The 21,062-nt window shown below is 38.0% G+C and overlaps 2 protein-coding genes across 4 annotated transcripts in view; both read left to right on the plus strand.

Annotated features, from left to right (window-relative positions):
- ATM (Serine/Threonine-kinase ATM-like protein) overlaps positions 1-21,062 on the plus strand; it is a 177,529-nt gene that overhangs the window by 24,649 nt on the left and 131,818 nt on the right. For all 3 annotated transcript variants that reach the window (XM_082907876.1, XM_082907878.1, XM_082907877.1), the window contains exons 14-16: positions 6,429-6,470; positions 6,626-6,696; positions 19,693-19,741. In XM_082907876.1, coding sequence (XP_082764002.1) covers positions 6,429-6,470; positions 6,626-6,696; positions 19,693-19,741 — 162 coding nt within the window. The remainder of the gene's footprint in view (positions 1-6,428; positions 6,471-6,625; positions 6,697-19,692; positions 19,742-21,062) is intronic.
- On the plus strand, positions 13,342-17,716 carry LOC114259659 (uncharacterized). Its single transcript, XM_082909921.1, has 4 exons — positions 13,342-14,246; positions 14,425-15,230; positions 15,312-15,430; positions 15,520-17,716. The coding sequence occupies exons 1-4, from the start codon at positions 13,342-13,344 to the stop codon at positions 15,931-15,933; spliced, it is 2,244 nt and encodes a 747-aa protein (XP_082766047.1). The 3' UTR covers positions 15,934-17,716.

A 21,062-nucleotide genomic window follows, 5' to 3' on the forward strand; every position in this document is an offset into this window, starting at 1 on the left:
CAATTGAAATTAACGCGACCAAACCAGATATTTGGTACCATCCAACCTGACCGAAGCAAGCTGAAGAGAGGAATTGTCGCTAAGAGAGACATTGGAACCAGAGTCTTTCACTTCGCTGACTATAGGGATCTGCCATGGCCTAGCACACCCAACAAACAAGACAACCGCAGAAAACTATCAAAAGAAAATTGGTTCTGAACTGAAACAGCCCAATAGCATTAAAAAGGGGCCAAAAAGACCCAGTGGCTGAAGTAAAGAAGCAATCGGCAGACTGTAGAATGAGGTAGATAGTTTTGGGAAGCCAAAAAAAAATCAAAAAGCATCCAAAAGTATCAACCGAGGCCAGGGATCAGACTACAGACTCTGGTCGGCTCCCATAGTATGGACCCAAGTGATGAATCGACCAAAAAACTGGCAGAATGAAGAAATCAAAAAATAGGACCAATTTTCCCAAAAAATAAAGAAAAAATGAAAAAAATAGACAACAAAAAATCAAAAAATTTTGAGACTTTTTCTGAGGAACCTTCTACCCTAGTCGTTCATGGTGGTAATTTTTTAAATTTTTTTTTTTTTTGGGAAAAGAATAGAAGAAGAAATTTTCTTTTCTTTGCTTTGATACCAAGTTAAAAATAAAACACAAGAATTGAGAGAGAGATAAGAGGGAACCAAAGATTTATTGGGAGAGAAGGCACAAAACCTAATTAGGTTTTTTCCCTCTCTAAATACATGTATTTATAATAATAAGGGAATAAGTACAATGACACTATTACCCTTAAGCACATAACTTAACACTCTTGTGTTAATTTAGCTTTATGATCCTGAGTACAAGCCTTAATTTGATTTCTAGGAGCAATAGAAGGGTTGGAATTATCATTATCTTGTTGTTACTAACATGACTAAAAATAGGAGATTCACCATTTGAACGAGTAGTAAGAGAATATGAAACTAGAGCTGAGGATGATGGTTGGCTCGGTGGGACACGAGTAGTTTGTTTTGCTTGACTCTACAAATGGGTCTTTAGATAAGTCCTACGGTCCTACCCAACCGTCCATCAATTTCTTACTTTCCCCTCAGTAGACTTTCTCTTCTCCATCTCACCACAAATAGTAACACCTTGAGTAGGAAGAAGAAAAAAGACTCTTGCTGTAGAAGCTTTGGAGGAATCTTAAACTGAAGGACATTAGAGGGCATGCGATTGATGAGATAGGTTGCAATAAGAACGATATCACCCTAATAGGCTTTAGGGATGTTCATAGTATACTTAAGGTATTGAGAAACCTAAAGAAGATGGCAATGTTTATGCTTAGCAATGCCCTTCTGCATAGGAGTTCCCGCACAACTCGTCTGAAAAAAAGATGCCATGCTTATTGAGGTAGGCACGAAAGTTCCCATCAATATGCTCCCATTATTATTCATGAGGGATTTTAACTTTGGCGTCAAATTGGTTACTTGTCATTTTATAAAAGATTTTGAAACATGAGAAAGCTTCACTTTCAGTACGAAGTAAATAAACTAAATTAGCAATAGAGTAACCATCAATAAAAGTAACAAACAAACAATAATCAGAAAGAGAAACAACATGGGAGGGCATCTACAATAAGCATAAAGAGAGAAATGCTTTTTTTTTTTTTTTTGGAGGATAAGATCGTTTAGGCTTGGCAAATTCACAAGCATCGCAAACAAAACTACTTCTGTTACAATCTATGAAGCACGGGTACGAGTACTGGTACTGGTACGATACGGGTACGTTGATACGGTAAATTCCAAAAAAAGTAGGGTATAGGTATGGCTTGGTACACTCGTAAAAAAATATTTATTTTTAATTTAGAGCAACTCAAAAATTAATTAAATGATTTAATTTGTTAAGCTCCAACCTATAATTAACATTTAATGCTAAAAGTAAAGGTATAAATCAAAATTAAATGTCAATATATTAAATAACTTACAAACCATAGTTTAATTTTAAAATCATTCTAAATATAAAACTAAAAATAAAAAAGAAGTCTAGTGAAAAGAGTTTTATCTCTATAGTAGAAGAAAATATTGTTTCAATTGAGGTACGGTACAGCTTGGGTATATACTAGGTACGTTTGGGTACGTCAAAAATTAAGAAGAAAAAATTTGGATACGTATTTCGTGTACTTGGTACGTATACAAAAGTACTATACGAGATACCATACGCCAGTAAGTACTCAGTATGGTGATGCAGGACAAATTCGAAATAGGCCTAAGTATGAGCAAAAACACAAACTATTTTTGGGGCTGTGAACAGCAGATATGAACAGTAGACGTGAACAGTAATTTGTAGGAAGTAGAGGAAGGGTTAAAGAAGGATAGATCTAGATATCACACCTAGAAAACCCAAGACATCACACCAATGGGCTCTTTAGCATCACACTAAAGAAAGATTGCATCGCACAATCATAGAAGCCTAAGCTTAATTTTCATTCATTGCATAATTTGCCACAAGACTTACAATATAATTTATACTAACTTCATCTTGATTATAAAACTTTCCAAATTAAATGACATGACTAACTTAGACTCCCTAGGACTCTTTAATGCATTTATCATGTGAAAGACACTAGAAGACTCTTTGACCAATTAAATAACCCAAAGTCCTTGACTAGAAATTTGAAAACATTTGACTTGAGAAACTCAAAAGACACTTTTAAATAAATCCCAAGTCTAGTTAATCTCCCAAGTAGGCCCCACATCATCTAGCATATGCCAGATTAAGGCTTGGGCCTTAGAACCGTTGGATCCACGCCTTTTATAGACTTTAATTGGCTGCTGCCATTTTCCATCAACTCTGCCTGGCTTGAAAGAACTCAACCCCGTTGAGTTAAAAGCATGGAACTCTTCATAAAGGTCAGGGTTGAGGCGCCGAAACTCCTCATCAGTAATCCAAGTGCAATCTGACAGTGAACGTTCCTTCCACTTAATGTGATACTTTTGATAACCTCCATGTTGAGTTGAAACAATTTGATGGTCAATCACGTCTTCAATTTCATCTTGAAAAGATTTGGGTGCCGCGAGAGATGCCACAGGGTCAGCCCAGTTACTATTCTTAGCATGCCCAGAATATCGAGTGAGATCCTCAATATTGAGCACATTACTTATGCGCATATCATTAGGCAATTCGAGCACATAAGCATTTGAACTGATCTTCTTGAGAACTTTAAATGGTCCAGGACTCTTCGAATGAAGTGTCTTATATACCCCTTTAGGATACCGTTCGGGTTTGATTCGAACCATGACCATGTCGCCCTCATCAAATTCAGCAAACCTCCGCCGCAAATCAGCATGTTGTTTGTACCCCTCATTGCTGATGGCAATCTTTCGTCGCACTTCATCATGGATATCGCGGATATGTTGACTAAAAGCTTCAGCTTCAGCACTTGGGTGAGCCTGAATAGGTAGGGGAACTAAATCGATTGGTTTCCTTGGAAGCAAACCTGTGACAATTTCGAAAGGGCTACGACCTGTAGATCTGTTCACAGAGCTATTGTATGCAAATTCTGCCATAGGCAGTACCTGATCCCAGCTACCAACATGATCACTAACAAGACAGCGAAGTAGGTTACCCAAACTGCGGTTAACAACCTCCGTTTGACCATCAGTTTGCGGATGAAAAGCTGAAGAAAATTTCAGCTTTGTATTTAGCAACTTCCATATCGTTCGCCAAAAGTAGCTCATAAATTTTGAATCATGGTCAGAGACAATGGTCATTGGCAGTCCATGAAGTCTAAGAACTTCTTGAAAGAAGAGCTTAGCTATGTGGACTGCATCCAATGTCTTTGAACAAGGAATAAAGTGTGCCATTTTGGAGAAGCGATCCACAACCACAAGGATAGAATCATGCTTCCGAAGGGTTTTTGGTAATCCAAGGACAAAGTCCATACTTAAATCCTGCCAAGGTTCGTGGGCCACAGGTAACGGAGTGTGTAAACCTACATTCTTCTTTCTTCCCTTCGAAAGTTGGCAAGTACGGCATCGTGAAACAACCTCGCCCACATCTCGCTTCAGCTTTGGCCAATAAAAGCGATCCTCGGCCATTGCAAATGTCTTATCTCTTCCAAAATGACCTGCTGCTCCTCCGGAATGCAATTCCCAAATCATTTCTTCACGAATTGATGTATTGGGTAAGCAGAGGCGAGTTCCCTTGAAGAGGAAACCATCATGCAAAGAACACTCACCATATCCTCCCTGCTGTCCAGCCAGCAACTGAGCATGTATAGAGCTAAAATCCTTAGAAGAAGGATAATCTCTCTTGAGCAAGTCAAAACCCACCACCTGTATAGCCATGGAAGAGAGAACATACACCACTCGGCTAAGGGCATCAGCAACTTTGTTCTCAGAGCCAACTTTATGTTTGATAACAAAAGAATACTCCTGCAGAAATGAAACCCATTTACCATGTCGATGATTCAGCTTCTTTTGACAGTTGATGTACTTGAGTGCTTCATGGTCGGAAAACAACACAAACTCCTTATAAAGAAGATAGTGTCGCCAATGGTGAAGAGCTTCAATCACTGCATAAAATTCCTTGTCATAGGTGGAATACTTTTGCTTGGTTTCATTGAGTTTTTCGCTGAAATAGGCAACTGGGTGCCCTTCTTGACTCAGCACACCCCCAATCCCAACATTTGAAGCATCACACGCCAACTCAAATACCTTTGAGAAGTCAGGAAGGTGTAGAACAGGAGCCTCAGACATCATCTTCTTTATGTCTTCAAAAGCTTTTGCTGCTGCCTTTGTCCAAACAAACTGTCCCCCTTTCATACAGTTAGTGATAGGTGCCATTATCGTGCTGAAACTCCTGATAAACCGATGATAAAAAGTTGCCAGCCCATGAAAGCTGCGAACTTCATGCAAGGAGGTTGGAATTGGCCTTCCAAAGTACTGATGCGCAGACTAAAATTATCTATCTGCTCCATAAGCTTCAGCAGAATCTCGTCACGCTGTAAATCAGTTAATCTTCCCCTAAATGGCTTTCCGGATCGTGTAGACATGATGCTACTTTCGCTCTGATACCAAGTTGATGCAGGATAGATTCGAAATAGGCCTCAGTATAACAGGGCTGTTTTTGGGGTTGTGAACAGCAGATATGAACAATAGACGTGAACAGTGATTTGTAGGAAGTAGAGGAAGGGTTAAAGAAGGATAGATCTAGATATCACACCTAGAAAACCCAAAGCATCACACCAATGGGCTCTTTAGCATCACACTAAAGAAAGATTGCATCGCACAATCATAGAAGCCTAAGCTTAATTTTCATTCATTACATAATTTGCCACAAGACTTACAATATAATTTATACTAACTTCATCTTGATTCTAAAACTTTCCAAATTAAATGACTTGACTAACTTAGACTCCCTAGGACTCTTTAATGCATTAATCATGTGAAAGACACTAGAAGACTCTTTGACCAGCTAAATAACCCATAGACCTTGACTAGAAATTTAAAGACATTTGACTTGAGAAACTCAAAAGACACTTTTAAATAAATCCCAAGTCTAGTTAATCTCTCAAGTAGGCCTCACATCATCTAGCATATGCCAGATTAAGGCTTGGGCCTTAGAACCGTTGGATCCACGCCTTTTATAGACTTTAATTGGCTGCTGCCATTTTCCATCATACGGGTACGGCATATTTTTCGAAGTACCCATGCTTCATAGTTTACAATCCTTTATGAAATTAGTACAAAATTTTTGTAAAGCACCTAAAGATTGGTGTCCTAAGTGCCAATGCCACTAATGTAAGAGGTGTAATGCTCAACTAGTAGCTATTTGAAGAGCCTGACCAGATGACAACGGTGAAGTGGAAGCAGATGAAACATCCACAAAGTATAGGCTACCATGTGCTCTACCTCTGTCAATTTCCCTTGCCAGTTCCTGAAAGACACAATGCTTAAGAAATAAATGTTACTGAGCAATTCTGAATTAGTAAGGCTACTAACAAAGAGTAGATTAGTGAAAAAATTCAGAACATGGAGAACAAATGAAAGAGATATAGAGGGAGACCGCTAATACATTGAGATAAGTAGCACGCATAACATAATACACAACGTTCTCAGAGCTAAAAATATTTACAGTTTATACACAACGTTCTCAGATCTTTGTCAATTATAGTTTCAGAGGAACTAGGCTGACTACTGAGCTTTAATTTTCTGTTCTGTGCATATTTTTTTTAATAATAATGCTTGCCATTACTTGAGTAGCTGTGATGCACTTATCTTGACATCTTGTTCTGTTGAGACAAACTGAATGTAGAAGTCTCTCTGGAAGTGTTTGGTGAGAGGTTTGACTTTTTGAAATGGCTTGCAATATTACAGTTATTTTGGAATGCAAAAATTTACTAAAGATGGCTGGTTTCCTGTTTATGTTGCCAGTATTTATAGCATTCTTTTTGGTTTATGTACAGGCAGATGCTGCTTTGATGCTCCTTGGAGACATAATTTCCAATGTGAGTATGACATTCTTTCTTTTGTGGTTCCTGATGCTAAGTATACATTTTTTTTAAAATTTTTTGTCTGTTTGTTTTCCTTGTTAGTATGCACAAGTTTTATTACTGATACACATCTGATTATAACTATTGTTGCGTTGCACTTTTTCTGTTAGGATTTAATGAACGCATTTACAGTACCTCAAGATGTCTGGGACATTCGGCTATTTAAGCGTTTGCCATCAGCGTAAGTGTACTTTGTCTACATGCAGATAATACTAATTGTTTCAAATATTAATCATCAACGATATTGTTGCCGCCTTAGCATCAATATTGTACATCAATATAGGTGACAAGAATGATTGGGCAATTAATATTTCTAGTCTAGGCTTAATTTTGTGGCAACAAATTTGAGTACCAAAAGTTATTTGATAGTGTTCTTTTAAAGGAGTTGATAGTGTGCACATCCAATGCAAATAGTTGTACTTATTTCAGTGATATTGGAGCCTATTTTCATGGAATTATCATGAACAGCCTTTAGGAAAGGTTCTAATAGCACTTCATTGGTCCTTCCTAGTAGGAGGGTATAGATCCAAATGATTTTCTCCCATTGCTTGATACAATGGTAAACTTTGAGCTGTTGAGTGTGAAAATATAGTATTCATTTGTGAAATCAGGAGTTTGGTTAGTCAGGCCAGATTAGTATAATCAAAACTATTGGCCGTTCTTAAGCTTCACATAAGCATGCACTAAATATTTTTGCTCATCAGCTAGGTATGCTTTTAATCTTTTGGACGGATTTAATAATGTTTCTTTAGTTTATTGTTTTTAGTGCTCTGCCTCCCTGCTTAGTGGAGGTTTATCCTTTCTTTTAATGTTTGTGTTGGGCATACTATGTGATTGACGAATATCAACAAAATTGAAAGGAAAATTTTGTAGAGCAACTATAAGGCTAGCTATGCTTTACAGGATAAAATGTTAGACAACTAAGAAACATGTATATAAAATGGGTGTAGTTGAGATGAGTATGCTTAGATGGATGGTCTCCCGGGATTAGTCCAGGTGCGTGTAAGCTGGCCCGGACACCCAATTATCCCCCCCAAAAAAAAAAAAAAAAAAAAAAGGTCCTTGACACAGAATGGTGAAAAAGAATTCATGTAATTGACCCTTCTTGATTGGGACCAAGGACTTAGTTTGGTTTGGTTATTATGAGTCACAAAATTGCTTTTCAGGAAAAAAAATAGGTCTCAAATATTTCACACCTTGGTACTTTCAATAATATTAGTCTTCATACATATTGATGATTTCTAGAAAAATAGTTGATTGAAATATGTTGAACTAAATAGAAGGACCCAGGATAAAGAGATTATTTGAGTAGTACAATGGACACCTCCAGAAGACTCTGGTTTATTTGCTGGCAGTTTCACAACCTGTTTTTGGAGTAAAGGAGTTCTCAATAGATGGCTTCTTTGTTAATGTCTTTGTTACCTTGAACTTGGATTGTTCCGGTACAGGGAATGGGAACGTAGTACACCGCATGCTTAAATTGTGGTACGATAAGGGTGGGTTTGTTTCCAAAGTGCACCAACTTGTGACAATCCGTTGGCAAGGGTCATTGATGAGCAAACAGAATTGAACCTCTTAAGATGAGAGAGATTTAATTTAAACCCTACAGATCTGAAAAAAGTGTAATTGTTGGAGAAGCATGCAGCTATTTCCTCTTCAGTCTCCTAGCCTGCTATTTCTTGCCGCCAAAATAAAATAAATTCTCTAATGTGGGAACACTTCTATGCTTCTTGCGATTAGGTGTGAATGATGTTCTTCCTTCAACCTTTAGACTTGATTTGTGTTGAATGTATAGATGAGAAGAAGAAGAAGAATAAGAAGAAGAAATAGAACGAGAGAAAGCTGCTGTATAATATTGATTAAAAAAACATAGGGTTTCTCCCTTACACATAACTACTTATACTAATAAGAATAATACATAAAGACCAAACTATCCCTAACACTTAACACTCCCCCTCAAGTTGGTGCAAAGATGTTTCTCATGCCCAACTTGCAACAAATAGGGTGAAAGACTTTACTACTAAGACCCTTAGTAAAAACATCCGCCAGTTGATCTTCAGACTTAACAAAAGGCATACATATCACACCCTTATTCAATTTCTCCTTAATGAAATGTTTGTCAATCTCAATATGCTTAGTCCGGTCATGTTGAACAGGATTGTGTGCAATACTAATAGCAGCTTTGTTGTCGCAATACAAAGTCACAGGACCACTCCAATCAAGCCCTATATCACTCAACAAAGATTGAAGCCACATTAGTTCACATGTTCCATGTGCCATAGCCCTGTATTCAACTTCAGCACTAGATCTAGAAACGACCGCTTGCTTCTTACTACGCCATGTGACTAAATTTCCCCCTACAAAAGCACAATAACCGGAGGTAGAGCGTCGGTCATCTATAGAGCCTGCCCAATCTGCATCTGTGAACGCTTCTAACCGCAAGTGACCATGATTAGAGAACAAAATTTCTTTTCCAGGGGCAGATTAAAGGTACCTCAAAATGCGATAGACTGCATCCAAATGAGTTGCACTAGGATCATGCATAAACTGACTCACTATCCCAACTGCATAGGCAATATCTGGGCGAGTATGAGAGAGATATATCAGTCTTCCTACAAGTCTTTGGTACCTTTCCTTCTCCACAGGCTCACCAATTCCACTACAAAGATGATAATTAGTCTCAATTGGTGAATCAGCTGGTCTACAGCCCAACATGTCCGTTTCCTCAAGAATATCTAGAATGTACTTCCTTTGAGAAATAAAGATGCCTTTATCAGATCGAGCAACTGCAATCCCAAGAAAGTATCGCAATGGACCAAGTTCTTTCATCTCAAACTCCTTGGCTAACTACATCTTGAGATGGGTCACCTCTTCCTCATCATTACCTGCCACAACTATGTCATCCGCATATACAATAAGCACTGTTACCTTATGTACATTGCGTTTGACAAACAAGGTGTGATCCGCATTGCTTTGCTGATACCCAAATCCCAGTATTGCCTTGAGGAATCTACCAAACCAGGCTCTAGGAGATTGTTTCAAACCGTACAAAGCCTTCTTTAATCTACAAACATTTCCAACTGTAGATTGAGATGAGAATCCTGGAGGTACATCCATATATACCTCCTCCTCAAATCCCCATGAAGAAAAGCATTCTTCACATCTAGTTGCTGTAGAGGCCATCCCAAATTAGCCGCACATGACAGAATAGCCCGAATGGAATTCATCTTTGCTACCGGGGCAAAAGGTTCTTGATAATCTATTCCATATGTTTGGGTAAATCCCTTTGCCACTAGTCTTGCTTTGTACCCGTTCAATCGTCTCATTTGCATTGTGCTTACTGGTGAGCACCCACTTACATCCGACTGGTTTTTTCCCATTTGGAAGAGACATCAACTCCCATGTGTTATTTTTACTCAAAGCTTGAATCTCTTCTACCATAGCTACCTTCCACTCAGGATCATTGATGGCTTCTTTCCAACCCTACGGAATACACACAGAAGAAAGGGACGGAACAAAAGCACGATACGGAGAAGACAACGAATCATATGACACGAATTTAGAAATAGGGTGTTGAGTACAAGCTCTAACCCCCTTTCCGAGAGCAATAGGAAGACTCAAATCATCCATAACAGGACCATTAACAACAGGTGAAGAAATGAGATGAGGATCATTACCTGAAGAGTTAGTGGACACTGGGTGTGGAATTGGCATAAGAGATGATGATTGACTTGGTTGCACAAGAGAAGCCGGCTCTTTCTGACGCCGTGAATAAGTCTTAAGATCAGCTCTGTCCAAACGACCACCGATATCCGACTCCTCATCAACAGAACTTCTAGGCTCCCCCTCACCACAAATAACAGCGCGCTGAGTAGGAAGGAAAAGAGACAACTCATGCTGATATAATGCCATCTCATCTGCAATCTCATCGATACCACGCTCCCCCTGAGGAGATGGCGGATGACCAGAAAAAAATGACTCACATTCATGGAAGGTAACATCCATACTAACATACAACTTATGAGAGTGAGGGTCATAACATTTGTAGCCTTTCTGAGTAGCAGAATAACCAAGAAAGACACACCGGACAGCGTTATGATCAAGCTTCCCACGAGTACGAGGGTGAAGATGAACAAAACAGACACAACCAAAAACCCGAGGCGGAAGGGAAGACGTGGGATAAGTCACAGGAAGAAGCTCAAGAGGAATTTGGAAGTGAAGGACACTAGAGGGCATACGGTTAATAAGGTAAGCCGCGGTAAGAACCGCATCCCCCCAAAAGGACTTAGGAACGTTCATGGTAAACAAGAGAGAGCGAGCAACCTCAAGGAGATGACCGTTCTTATGTTCAGCAACTCCATTCTGTGTAGGAGTGCCAACACAACTAGTTTGATAAAGAATGCCATGCTCGTCGAGGTATGCCCGGAAAGCGCCATCAACATACTCAGTCCCATTATCACTCCTAAGAATTTTGATAGTAGCATTGAAGAGATTGGATACTATTTTATGAAAACTTTTGAAGCATGAGAAAACCTCATTTTTTGTACGAAGTAAATAAATCTAAGTCACACGGGAATAACAATCAATAAATGTGACAAACCAACGATAACCAGAGGTAGAAACAACAGGGGAAGGACCCCACACATCGGTATGAATAAGCATAAAAGGAAAAGTACTTCTTTTATTGATTGAAGGATAACAAGTACGTTTATGCTTAGCAAACTCACAAGCATCACAAACAAAGTTATTCCTAGGACAATCACGAACTAATAAAGGAAAAAGTTTCTCTAAAATGCTAAATGAAGGATGCCCCAAACGGCGATGCCACTGATGAAAGAGACGAAGGAAGGAGCTAGAAGCGCATTGAAGAGCCTGAGAGGACAAAGGTGAAGCAGGAATCGCATCCAGAAAGCACAGACCACTTTGTGCTCTACCACTGCCAATCATTTTCCCTGTAGCCAGTTCCTGAAAGACACAATGAGTCGGAAAAAAGGGTACAGAGCAATTGAGAGCAGTAGTAAGGCTACTAATAGAAAGTAAGTTAGTTGAAAACTTAGGAACATGAAGAACTAGTGTTTTAAAAATCGCGCTTAGGCGCGCGCCTAAGCCCAAGGCGACATGAAGCGCAGCAGTGCGCCTCAAACATGGCGAGGCGAGGCGACATGGGCAAGGCGCAGGTGAGGCGATGAAGGGCGTGCTTTATAATAAAGCTCGAGGCGTGCGTTTCATGAGCTTCAAGTGTATTTCACTCCAACAGCCCCCCATCTGTTTACTGTGTGGATAACACATGGGATGACATCTTAGTTACATTTTAAAATGATAGAAACGTGGGTCAACAACAGAGCAAAAACATTTAAAAATGCCCTAGTGGAGAAGAAGAAGAAGAAGCGACGTGAAGAGTATAACACACGCAAAATACACAGGTTCTCTTCTCCTCTTCTCTCTCTTCTCTGGTTCTCTTCTTCTCTTCTCTTCTCCTCTTCTTCTCTTCTTCTCTTCTCTCTCTTCTCTCTTCTCTGGTTCTCTTCTTCTCTTCTCCTCATCTTCTCTGGTTCTCTCTCTTCTGGTTATACCCTGTTTGTTTGTTTTTGTTTTTTTTTTCTTCTCTTCTCTGGTTCGATTCTACTCCTCCTCCTCTGGTTTGATTCTTCTCCTCTGCTCTGCCTCTGTTATACCCTGTTTTTTTTTTTCCCTTTCTTTCTTCTGGTTCTATTCTTCTCCTCTTCTCCTCTTTTTCTCTTCTCCTATTCTCTGCCTCTGTTATACCCTGTTTTTTTTTTTTTTTCTTTTCTTCTGGTTTTATTCTTCTTTGACTGTTCTGGTTCGGGATTCATTTTTTGTATGCTGTCCGTTTCATTTGCCTAGAGAAACAGCAAAAATTGTGTTCTGTTTTTTAATTTTATTTAAGAATTTTGTTATACTGACTGTTCTTTTTTTTTTTTTATTTTTTTCTTTCCCATCAAAAATTGACTATTCTTTTTTTTTTTTTTTTCTTTCCCATCAAATATGATGTTATGGTCAAGAATTTGTCTAAGTTGATAGAACAGGGTGATTAGTGCATTTCATAGAGACTTCCAGTTTCATACAAAAGGTGAAGCATACATTGATATTTGTTCTTGTTATTCGTAATGTTGAACAAATTACAGACAAGATTTTTTTTTTGAAAGAGAACGTCAAATTCGTAAATTTAAGCATCACTGTTGTTTAACAAAAACAAAAGCTTCCCAATTAAACCTCATTGATACAAGATTTGAACACTGAATTACAGACAAAAACAAAAACAAAAACTGGACATAACAAAAATCCAGGATTGAAGAAAGTCAACAGATAAGCCTCATTGATACAAGATTTGAACACTGAATTACAGACAAGATTTGAACTTTTGAACATTGATACAAGATCTTTAATTGGACGAATAACATAAAGATAAACTGAGAATGTTCAGCAAGTTATGGCTATCTAAGTTCTGCATTTTTTGGAAATAAATATCTTAGTTTTGGACCATTTTGAAGCTTTTCTCTGTTTCTTGAACCTTTTTTTTCCTCTTCTTTTGCTTTGACTGTTCTGCTTCTGTTCTTCTCTTCTCTCTCTTCTCTGGTTCTTTTCTCTGTGCCTCTGTTCTACTCTTTTTTTTTTGCTTTACTGTGTTGGTCTTCTTTCCTTCTCATCTTCTTCTCCTCTTCTCTGCTCTGCTCTAATTTGTTCTTCTCTTGCTCTGTTTTTTTTTTCCACCTCTGTTCTGCTCTTTTTCTTTTCCCTATCAAAATAATAATAATAAAATGAACACTGAATCAGTGTTTATAATCTCAATAGGTACATACATAAAATGACAACGCCCGAGAGTGGAAAAAAAGATCCAGCATGGAAGTATGCAACAATGGTAAATCCTGTAAATCTAAGCAAGTTCAAGTGTAATTTTTGTGGAAAAGAGATGAATGGGGGTGTTTTTCGAGTTAAGCAACATCTTGTTGGAGGGTATAGGAATGTACTTAAATGTCCTAGATGCCCAACTGAGGTTAGTAATGAGGTGGCTGATTATATGGCCAAAAAAAAGCAACTGAAGGATCAATTGAACTTGATGCCTGACTTTGATGAAATGGTCAACGAAGAAGATTTTGAGGATGAGGATGATGTTGTAGAAATCTCTCCACATGGTAAACAGCCTGTTCCTATTCAAGGTTCTACTCGAAAAACTACCTCTGCTTCTATTCGATTGAAACCTAAAAAGCTTAGGAAGATAGGGCCCATGGATTGTTTCTTCACACCTGAGCCAGAGTTAGTGGTGCAAAAAACAAAAGGCAAGGGAAAGCAAATTAAAATTGATGAAAATGATCCTTATAGAAAAGTGTTAATGGAGAGGGCCTATGTCAGAATTGCAAGATGGATATATGATACTGGAATTCCGTTTAATGTAGTCAATAATGAAAGTTTTGCACCAATGATTGAAGCCATACGACAATTTGGTCCAGGTTTGAAACCACCAAGTTACCACATGATACGGATTCCTTATCTCAAGAAAGAAGTGAATCATGTCCATCAGTTGATGAAGGAGCACAAAGAGGATTGGGCAAAGTATGGATGTTCTATAATGTGTGATGGGTGGACGGATAGGAAGCATAGAACTTTGATTAATTTCTTGGTGAATTGTCCTAGAGGAACCATGTTTCTTGAGTCTATTGATGCATCTAGTTACTCAAAGGATGCAAACAAGATTTTTAGCTTGCTTGACAAGTTTGTTGACAAAATTGGAGAAGCTAATGTGGTCCAAATTGTCACCGATAGTGCTGCAGGAAATGTATTGGCAGGTAAAATCCTCTAGCTCTATTGCAAATAGTGTGCTTTTGTTTTGGTTCTATAATCTATTTGTTTAAAGTAGTATGTTATAAACTTGCAACTTGTAATCTTATAGGGAAGTTTTTGGAGGCAAAGAGACCCCACTTGTATTGGACACCTTGTGCAGCCCATTGCATGGATTTTTGGAAGACATTTTCAAATTACCCAATTTTAAGAAGACATTTGAAAGGGCAATTGGGGTACACGGTTATATTTATAATCGTCCATCTTTGTTGAATATGATGAGGAGTTTCACTCAATTGAAGGAGTTAGTGAAGCCTGCTAAAACCCGATTTGCAACAGCTTTCTTAACTTTGCAAAGACTTTATCAACAAAGGAACAACTTGAGGAAGATGTTTACTTCGGAAGAGTGGACCAAAAGCAAATGGGCGAAGGAGCCGCAGGGTAAGAAGCCAGTTCAAATAATGCTAATGCCTTCATTTTGGAATCATGTTCACCTTGCCCTGCAGTTTTCATGTCCTCTTGTTCATGTACTAAGAATGGTTGATGGTGAAGAAAAGCCTCCAATGGGATATATTTACGAGGCTATGGATAGGGCTAAAGAAGCTATTGCAAATGCATTCGATGGAAAGGAAGAGAAGTATAAAGAGATCTTTGAAATCATTGATCAAAGGTGGGACATTCAATTGCATCACCCTTTGCATGCTGCTGGGTTTTATTTAAATCCTAGTTTGTTTTACAAAGATCCAAATGCTGCAAAGGACAAAGAAATCATGACAGGCCTATATCAATGTATATCAAGGTTGATCCCAACACTAGAGGTCCAAGATAAAGTTTGTGCAGAATTAACTAAGTATGAGAAGGCTGAAGGACTTTTTCAGATTCCTATGGCAATTAGACAAAGAAGTACAAGGGTACCAGGTAATCATTTACTTCTATTCTAGTAGTCAATACCTTTTACTTCAAAATGTTTGCTAAGTGCTAACTAATTATCATGATGAGCTGATTGGTGGAGTTCTTTTGGTCATGAAACTCCTGATTTGCAAAAATTTGCCATCAAAGTACTTAGTCTTACTTGTAGTTCATCTGGCTGTGAGAGAAATTGGAGTGTGTTTGAACATGTGAGTACCCGTTGTCAAATCTAGTAGTGAATTCCAAAAACAAATTCAATTATATACAAATTTAAATGCTTTTTTATTTATTGTTGCAGCTTCACAGCAAAAAAAGAAATAGGCTTGCTCAAAAACGTCTCAATGATTTGGTGTTTGTGAAGTATAATAGAGCATTGAAGCGTCGATACATGAAACGTGCCAATATTGATCCCATCTCTTTGAAAGATATTGATGAGAGCAATGAATGGTTGATTGGGAGGATGGAGAATGAGCTTGTATTTGATGATGATTCTTTGGGGTGGGATGATGTTGCTGTAGCTGCTGGAGTTGAGGAGAGTAACCAAAGAACTAGATCAAGCACAACTAGGACAACACACCAAGAACTTGTAGATGAAGAAGATGAATGGGAAGATGAAGATGAGGCTGAAGAGGAGGATGTGGATGGATACAAATCCAATGATGATGATGATGGAGGAGATGGAGTTCTTCATGTTGATGATGATGTCTATTAAGTTTTGAGTACAATTATGCAACTATAGGGCTTATATATTTTAATTTCCTTTTTGAATCACAAGTTAGAAGCTTAGTTGCATTGAATTATGTGGATGATGATTTTAGTACATAAGGTTTTTGGTGGATGTGATTATGAATGTCATACTTTATACCTTTTGTTGGATATTTATACTTTTTAATACACTACATATATTTGTTATGTTAAAAATTTTGCTTATTTTATAATTTTGTATTGCTTTTATTATGTGCGCCTCGCTTTGGTGAGGCGCGCGCCTCGCTTCGCGCCTCGCGCTTAGGCTCTAGGACACCTTATCGCCTCGGTGCGCCTGGAGCCTTTTAAAACACTGTGAAGAACAGATGAAAGCGAAAGTAAAGAGGTGCAATGAATAGAACCCTGGCCGGAGATAGAAGATAAAGTGCCATCAGCCACTCTAACCTTATCTTGCCCAGAACTAGGTGAATAAGAATGGAAAAAACTAGAAGTACCCGTCATGTGATCGGTAGCTCCGGAATCAATGATCCAAGGAGACGATGAAGAGGCACTGAGTGCACTAGCAGAAATACCTGTGTGAGCAAAGTTGGAAGAGGCAGAAGAGGAAGAAGCTAAGGCAGATGAAGAATCAAGTTGAGCCATCAAACGTCTGAGAGTGTGAAGCTCATTCGGGGAAACATGAGAACCAGCATCATTCGATGCACTAGCAGTAGTCTCAGAAACATGTGCTTGAGGACGAACACCACGACCACGACCACGACCACAACCACAGCCTCGAGTAGGGCGGCCATGCAACTTCCAACAGTGTTCTTTATCATGTCTATCTTTCGCATAATACTCACACTTCAACTGGTCCCGATCAACCAATGAACCCTTACCACCACCTGGAGGCGGAAAAGGCGGAGTATCACGTGACTTGGGGCCGACAACCATCGCTGACCGATCCGGAATAGGAGCATGCACCATAGCACTATGACGACTCTCCTCCTGTTGAACCAGGGCATAAGCCTCACGCAATGTAAGAAACGGAGAGCGACCCAACACCTGAACCTGTATCTAATCATACTACAAATTCAGACCAGCAAGAAAGTCATACACCCGCTCCTTCTCCACAGCCTGCTGAAACATAGTGGCATCTTTGGAGCAAACTGGCTGGAAACTCTGGTAAAAATCTAGCTCTTGCCACAACTCAACTCAGCATAGTAGACTACCAGAGAGCGATCCTTCTAATCCAAACCCCTAATCTTCTTACGCAATTCATAGGCCTGTGCATTATTCTCTTGTTGAGAATACATCTGAGGGGCAGCTATCCAGATCTTGTGAGTAGTATCCATTAAGAGAAAAGTCCGACTAATGGTAGGCTCCATAGAATTGATGAGCTAGGTCATAACTAAAGCATTCTCAGAAATCCATTTAGCAGATAAAACACTATCCTCAGTAGGTGGCTGAGTACTACCAGTAATATAGCTAGTCAAACGCCGGGCGGCAATGGCAAGACTATAGGAGCGGGACCAAATCAAGTAATTAAAACTATTAAGTTTGACCGGACTAATCTGGAGAGAAGGACTATCACCAAGAGTCAGACCATGACTCAGTCCATTCTCCTCCTTGCCTTTAGAGTCCTGACCCAAGTTGTCAGCCATGAGATGAGAAAAGAGGGTGCAAAAAACACAAGCTGGATATAAAACAAGTCCAGAAATCACCCAACCAGCACACCAAAACACCTTCTAAGGCTAAAACAGTCCAAGAGAAGCCCAAAACAGAGCAACCAGATCAACTACAAGCTAGAAGACCGAAAAAGAGCATCTGAATAGCGATAAAAAACCAAGATAGGGCCAAAATACATCAAACCAGGGACAATAAACCCCTCTAGGGTTCCAGTCGGCTCCCAAGGATAAGAGAATAAGGGACAGAACCAAAAAAAATAGGGTCAAACAGTGATTTTCGAAAAATCACCCAATTTTGACGAAAAATCAAAAAAATTAGAAAACTCAACCAATAATGACCAAACAATCAAAATGAGATTATAGGGTGATTACCTATTAATTTTTGAGCATACTGTATTTTTTTTTTTTGCTATAACAGACGTACCAGGAACAGTATGAAGCCTAAGGAACAATCTTTAAGGAGGAAGATAGTGCTCTGATACCATGTTGAATGTATAGATGAGAAGAAGAAGAAGAATAAGAAGAAGAAATAGAACGAGAGAAAGCTGTTGTATAATATTGATTCAAAAAACATAGGGTTTCCCCCTTACACATAACTACTTATACTAATAAGAATAATACATAAAGACCAAACTACCTCTAACACTTAACAATTTGGATAGTATGAATGAGAGATTAATTATTAATTCCCAATTGGAAGAGGATTCCCATTAAGGCTATATGGATGTAATCTTCTTTCAAGTATTCATTAGACTTCTGGTCCTCTTCTGTTGCATATGTTTTGATTACAATTTGGTGGGAGCCTTAGATCGAGGGTTCTCTCTCCCTTCATAAAGAAGAGGATATCACATTTTATGGTAATATCATTTCCTTGGAGGAATCGGAATTGGACAGGACAAAAATGAGAGTCCCATTCCACCCCGTGTTTCTTGCAAATCAAAATTGACCTTAGGGAAATTTGAAGCCCTTTGATCGCCAATAGTTTCTTGTGTGCTTTATTTACACATCTCAGTGGTTTTGATTTGTATCATTGTTGGGATTCTAATGTCCTCTTTCTCCTCTTATTGTTATATGATTGGCCTGCAACACTACATTGCATTTGGTGGAGAGCGAGCTTATTATCACTTAAATTGGCTTGGTATTTATGAGTTTTACTACGTTCTCCACCGGGTGCACAGGTTTTGCAGCCATTTCCTTCTATTTGACTTGGCATCACAATGCGAAACAACATTGCTTGATTGGTTATTTGGGATTGATGTACATATATATGTGTTACATAACTTTTTAAATATAAATTTGGTTGCTTTGATGAGTTTTTACTAACCAAGGGTCACATCAAACCCTAGAGTTTCATACGAGTAACTGTTGATATAGTTGAATTTTGTAATAAGGTAATATGATTGAATATGGAGAGATAGTAGAGACAAAAAAGAGAAAAGAAAGAACACAAAGGTTTAACGTAATTTGGCTAATATTGGCCTACATACACACACACACAAAAGCCCTAGGGGGCTACATCTTTCATTCACATGACTTCATACTCTTATTTACATGATGCCCCATATATATAGAGTGAGAGATACAATCAAATCCCTTCAGTTAAGGAATTGAAATAAATCAAAGATACAAAAGAATCATAATATGCACAAATCATGGGATCTCTATATATTCTGATATCTTCCATATCTTTTGATTTCTTTGAAAATATAATCTTATTTACAACAGATATAGACACACTTAAATAGATAAATATGTATTGGTGTTTGTAGCTTTTGGTTTATTTTATTTTATTTGGATTAAATAGTGGTGGGCTAACAACTGGCGATATCCCCTCCCCATGCCTATCTTCCCTTCCCAACAAACCTAGATGAAGGTGGGATTTGATCCTCCGAGAAACCTTACTGGTTAAATTGGTCAGCACCTTTGTAATTCAAGGACTTCATTCCAAAACCTTATAATCTTCACGTTGTAAATTTTGTTTGATTTGTTTTTTTATTAAGCCTTCAGTTTTGTGGTGGTTGTCTTACCTATTTGATTCCAGTGTCTTCTAAGAACATCTCAATATTATCTGTAATTTTGTGGTTTTAATCTCTATGCAGGTCTGTTTTGTGCTTCATTTCATGTTATTTTTCAAGAAGAGGCTCTCAAGTAAGTCAGGCTAGATTTTTTCAATTTTCTTTTAGCCTTAATCTCATCCTTTTAGAGTTTGTTTCAAAACCATTAGAGCCATTTTCCATTCAAGCAGGTTTAAACAGTACAATAAAAGCAGGAATCTGACTTTGATATTTTAACTGGAACTTTTTCTATATTTCTTTTTACAAGGTTATCATGGTATCTTTTAATGCAAACATATCGGTTCCATTATCCATTTCATTTACTGTCTAATGGGACTTTAATCAACCTGGTTTCGACTGTATAAATTGGTCTGGGTCATGGTGAAGAATTAAATGACAAAGATAAAAAGAATGAAAAGAGAGAGAGAGGAGAGAAGACAAGAAAAACAGCGTTGTGAGGAAAAGAGCGAATGAGAGCACATAGGGTTCTCTTCCCCATTCTTTAATATTTATACTTACAGAAAAGATTACAATACTACCCTTCTAACACATAATAACCAACACATGGATGAGAGATTGTTGTTTTCTTTTATTACCTAGTTTATGAATCAAGTCCGCATAGATACTTCAGAGATGTGAAGTACCTGATGGTATTATTTATTGATGCATGCTGTTTGTTCTGCATCCATCACTTATTACTGTAGAGGTCTGAATGTTCTCTAAGTAACTGTTTCTAGTTTGCTTCTTTTTCTTTTTTTGGTTTTTAAAGAAGTTGATTTTTAAAACATTAATGATGATTTTAATGATGTCTTAATTGAAATTAAAATATCTGAGTCTGCCCAATTTACTGCTGAACCTCTTAATAATATGTTAAACAAGTAAAAATTCATAATCGTAAGTAGACACATGATTCTTCCATATATGTTTTTAACTTTTCTTCTCTGCATATAACCTTTAATTCTCCTAGTCTCTCATTGCTTTTGGTCCTCGAGTGCTTGTTTAAATTATCACATTTTATGGTTCCAACTCTCTCTCTCTCTCTGTGATAAATAATGAATTATGGTTATGACCAACTTCAGTTGATAATATTCATGTTTGACCCTTATTTGGTGTTGATGTAGTTTAATTTTGTGGTTGGCGTTCTTTATGTATTTTGCAGCAATGTTTTCCATATCATAAGTGCCACATTCTTGTCAAACACACATTTACTTCATAACATTTTGAATCAGAATCACACAATAGTATCTAAGTTAATACTTCAAAAAAATCCCATTGAAATATTTAATGATTTGCTAATTATTGTTTTAAAAAAAAAAGATAGCAACTATCTGTATTTTCGTCATTGTGATCCAACCTTTTCTTTTAGAAATATTTCATTTCTTGGTTTTATCTAAGTTTGCATAACTAGTCAATGA

Source organism: Camellia sinensis, chromosome 15 (assembly GCF_055761805.1).
Source record: "Camellia sinensis isolate YWXY chromosome 15, ASM5576180v1, whole genome shotgun sequence".
NCBI lineage: Eukaryota > Viridiplantae > Streptophyta > Magnoliopsida > Ericales > Theaceae > Camellia > Camellia sinensis.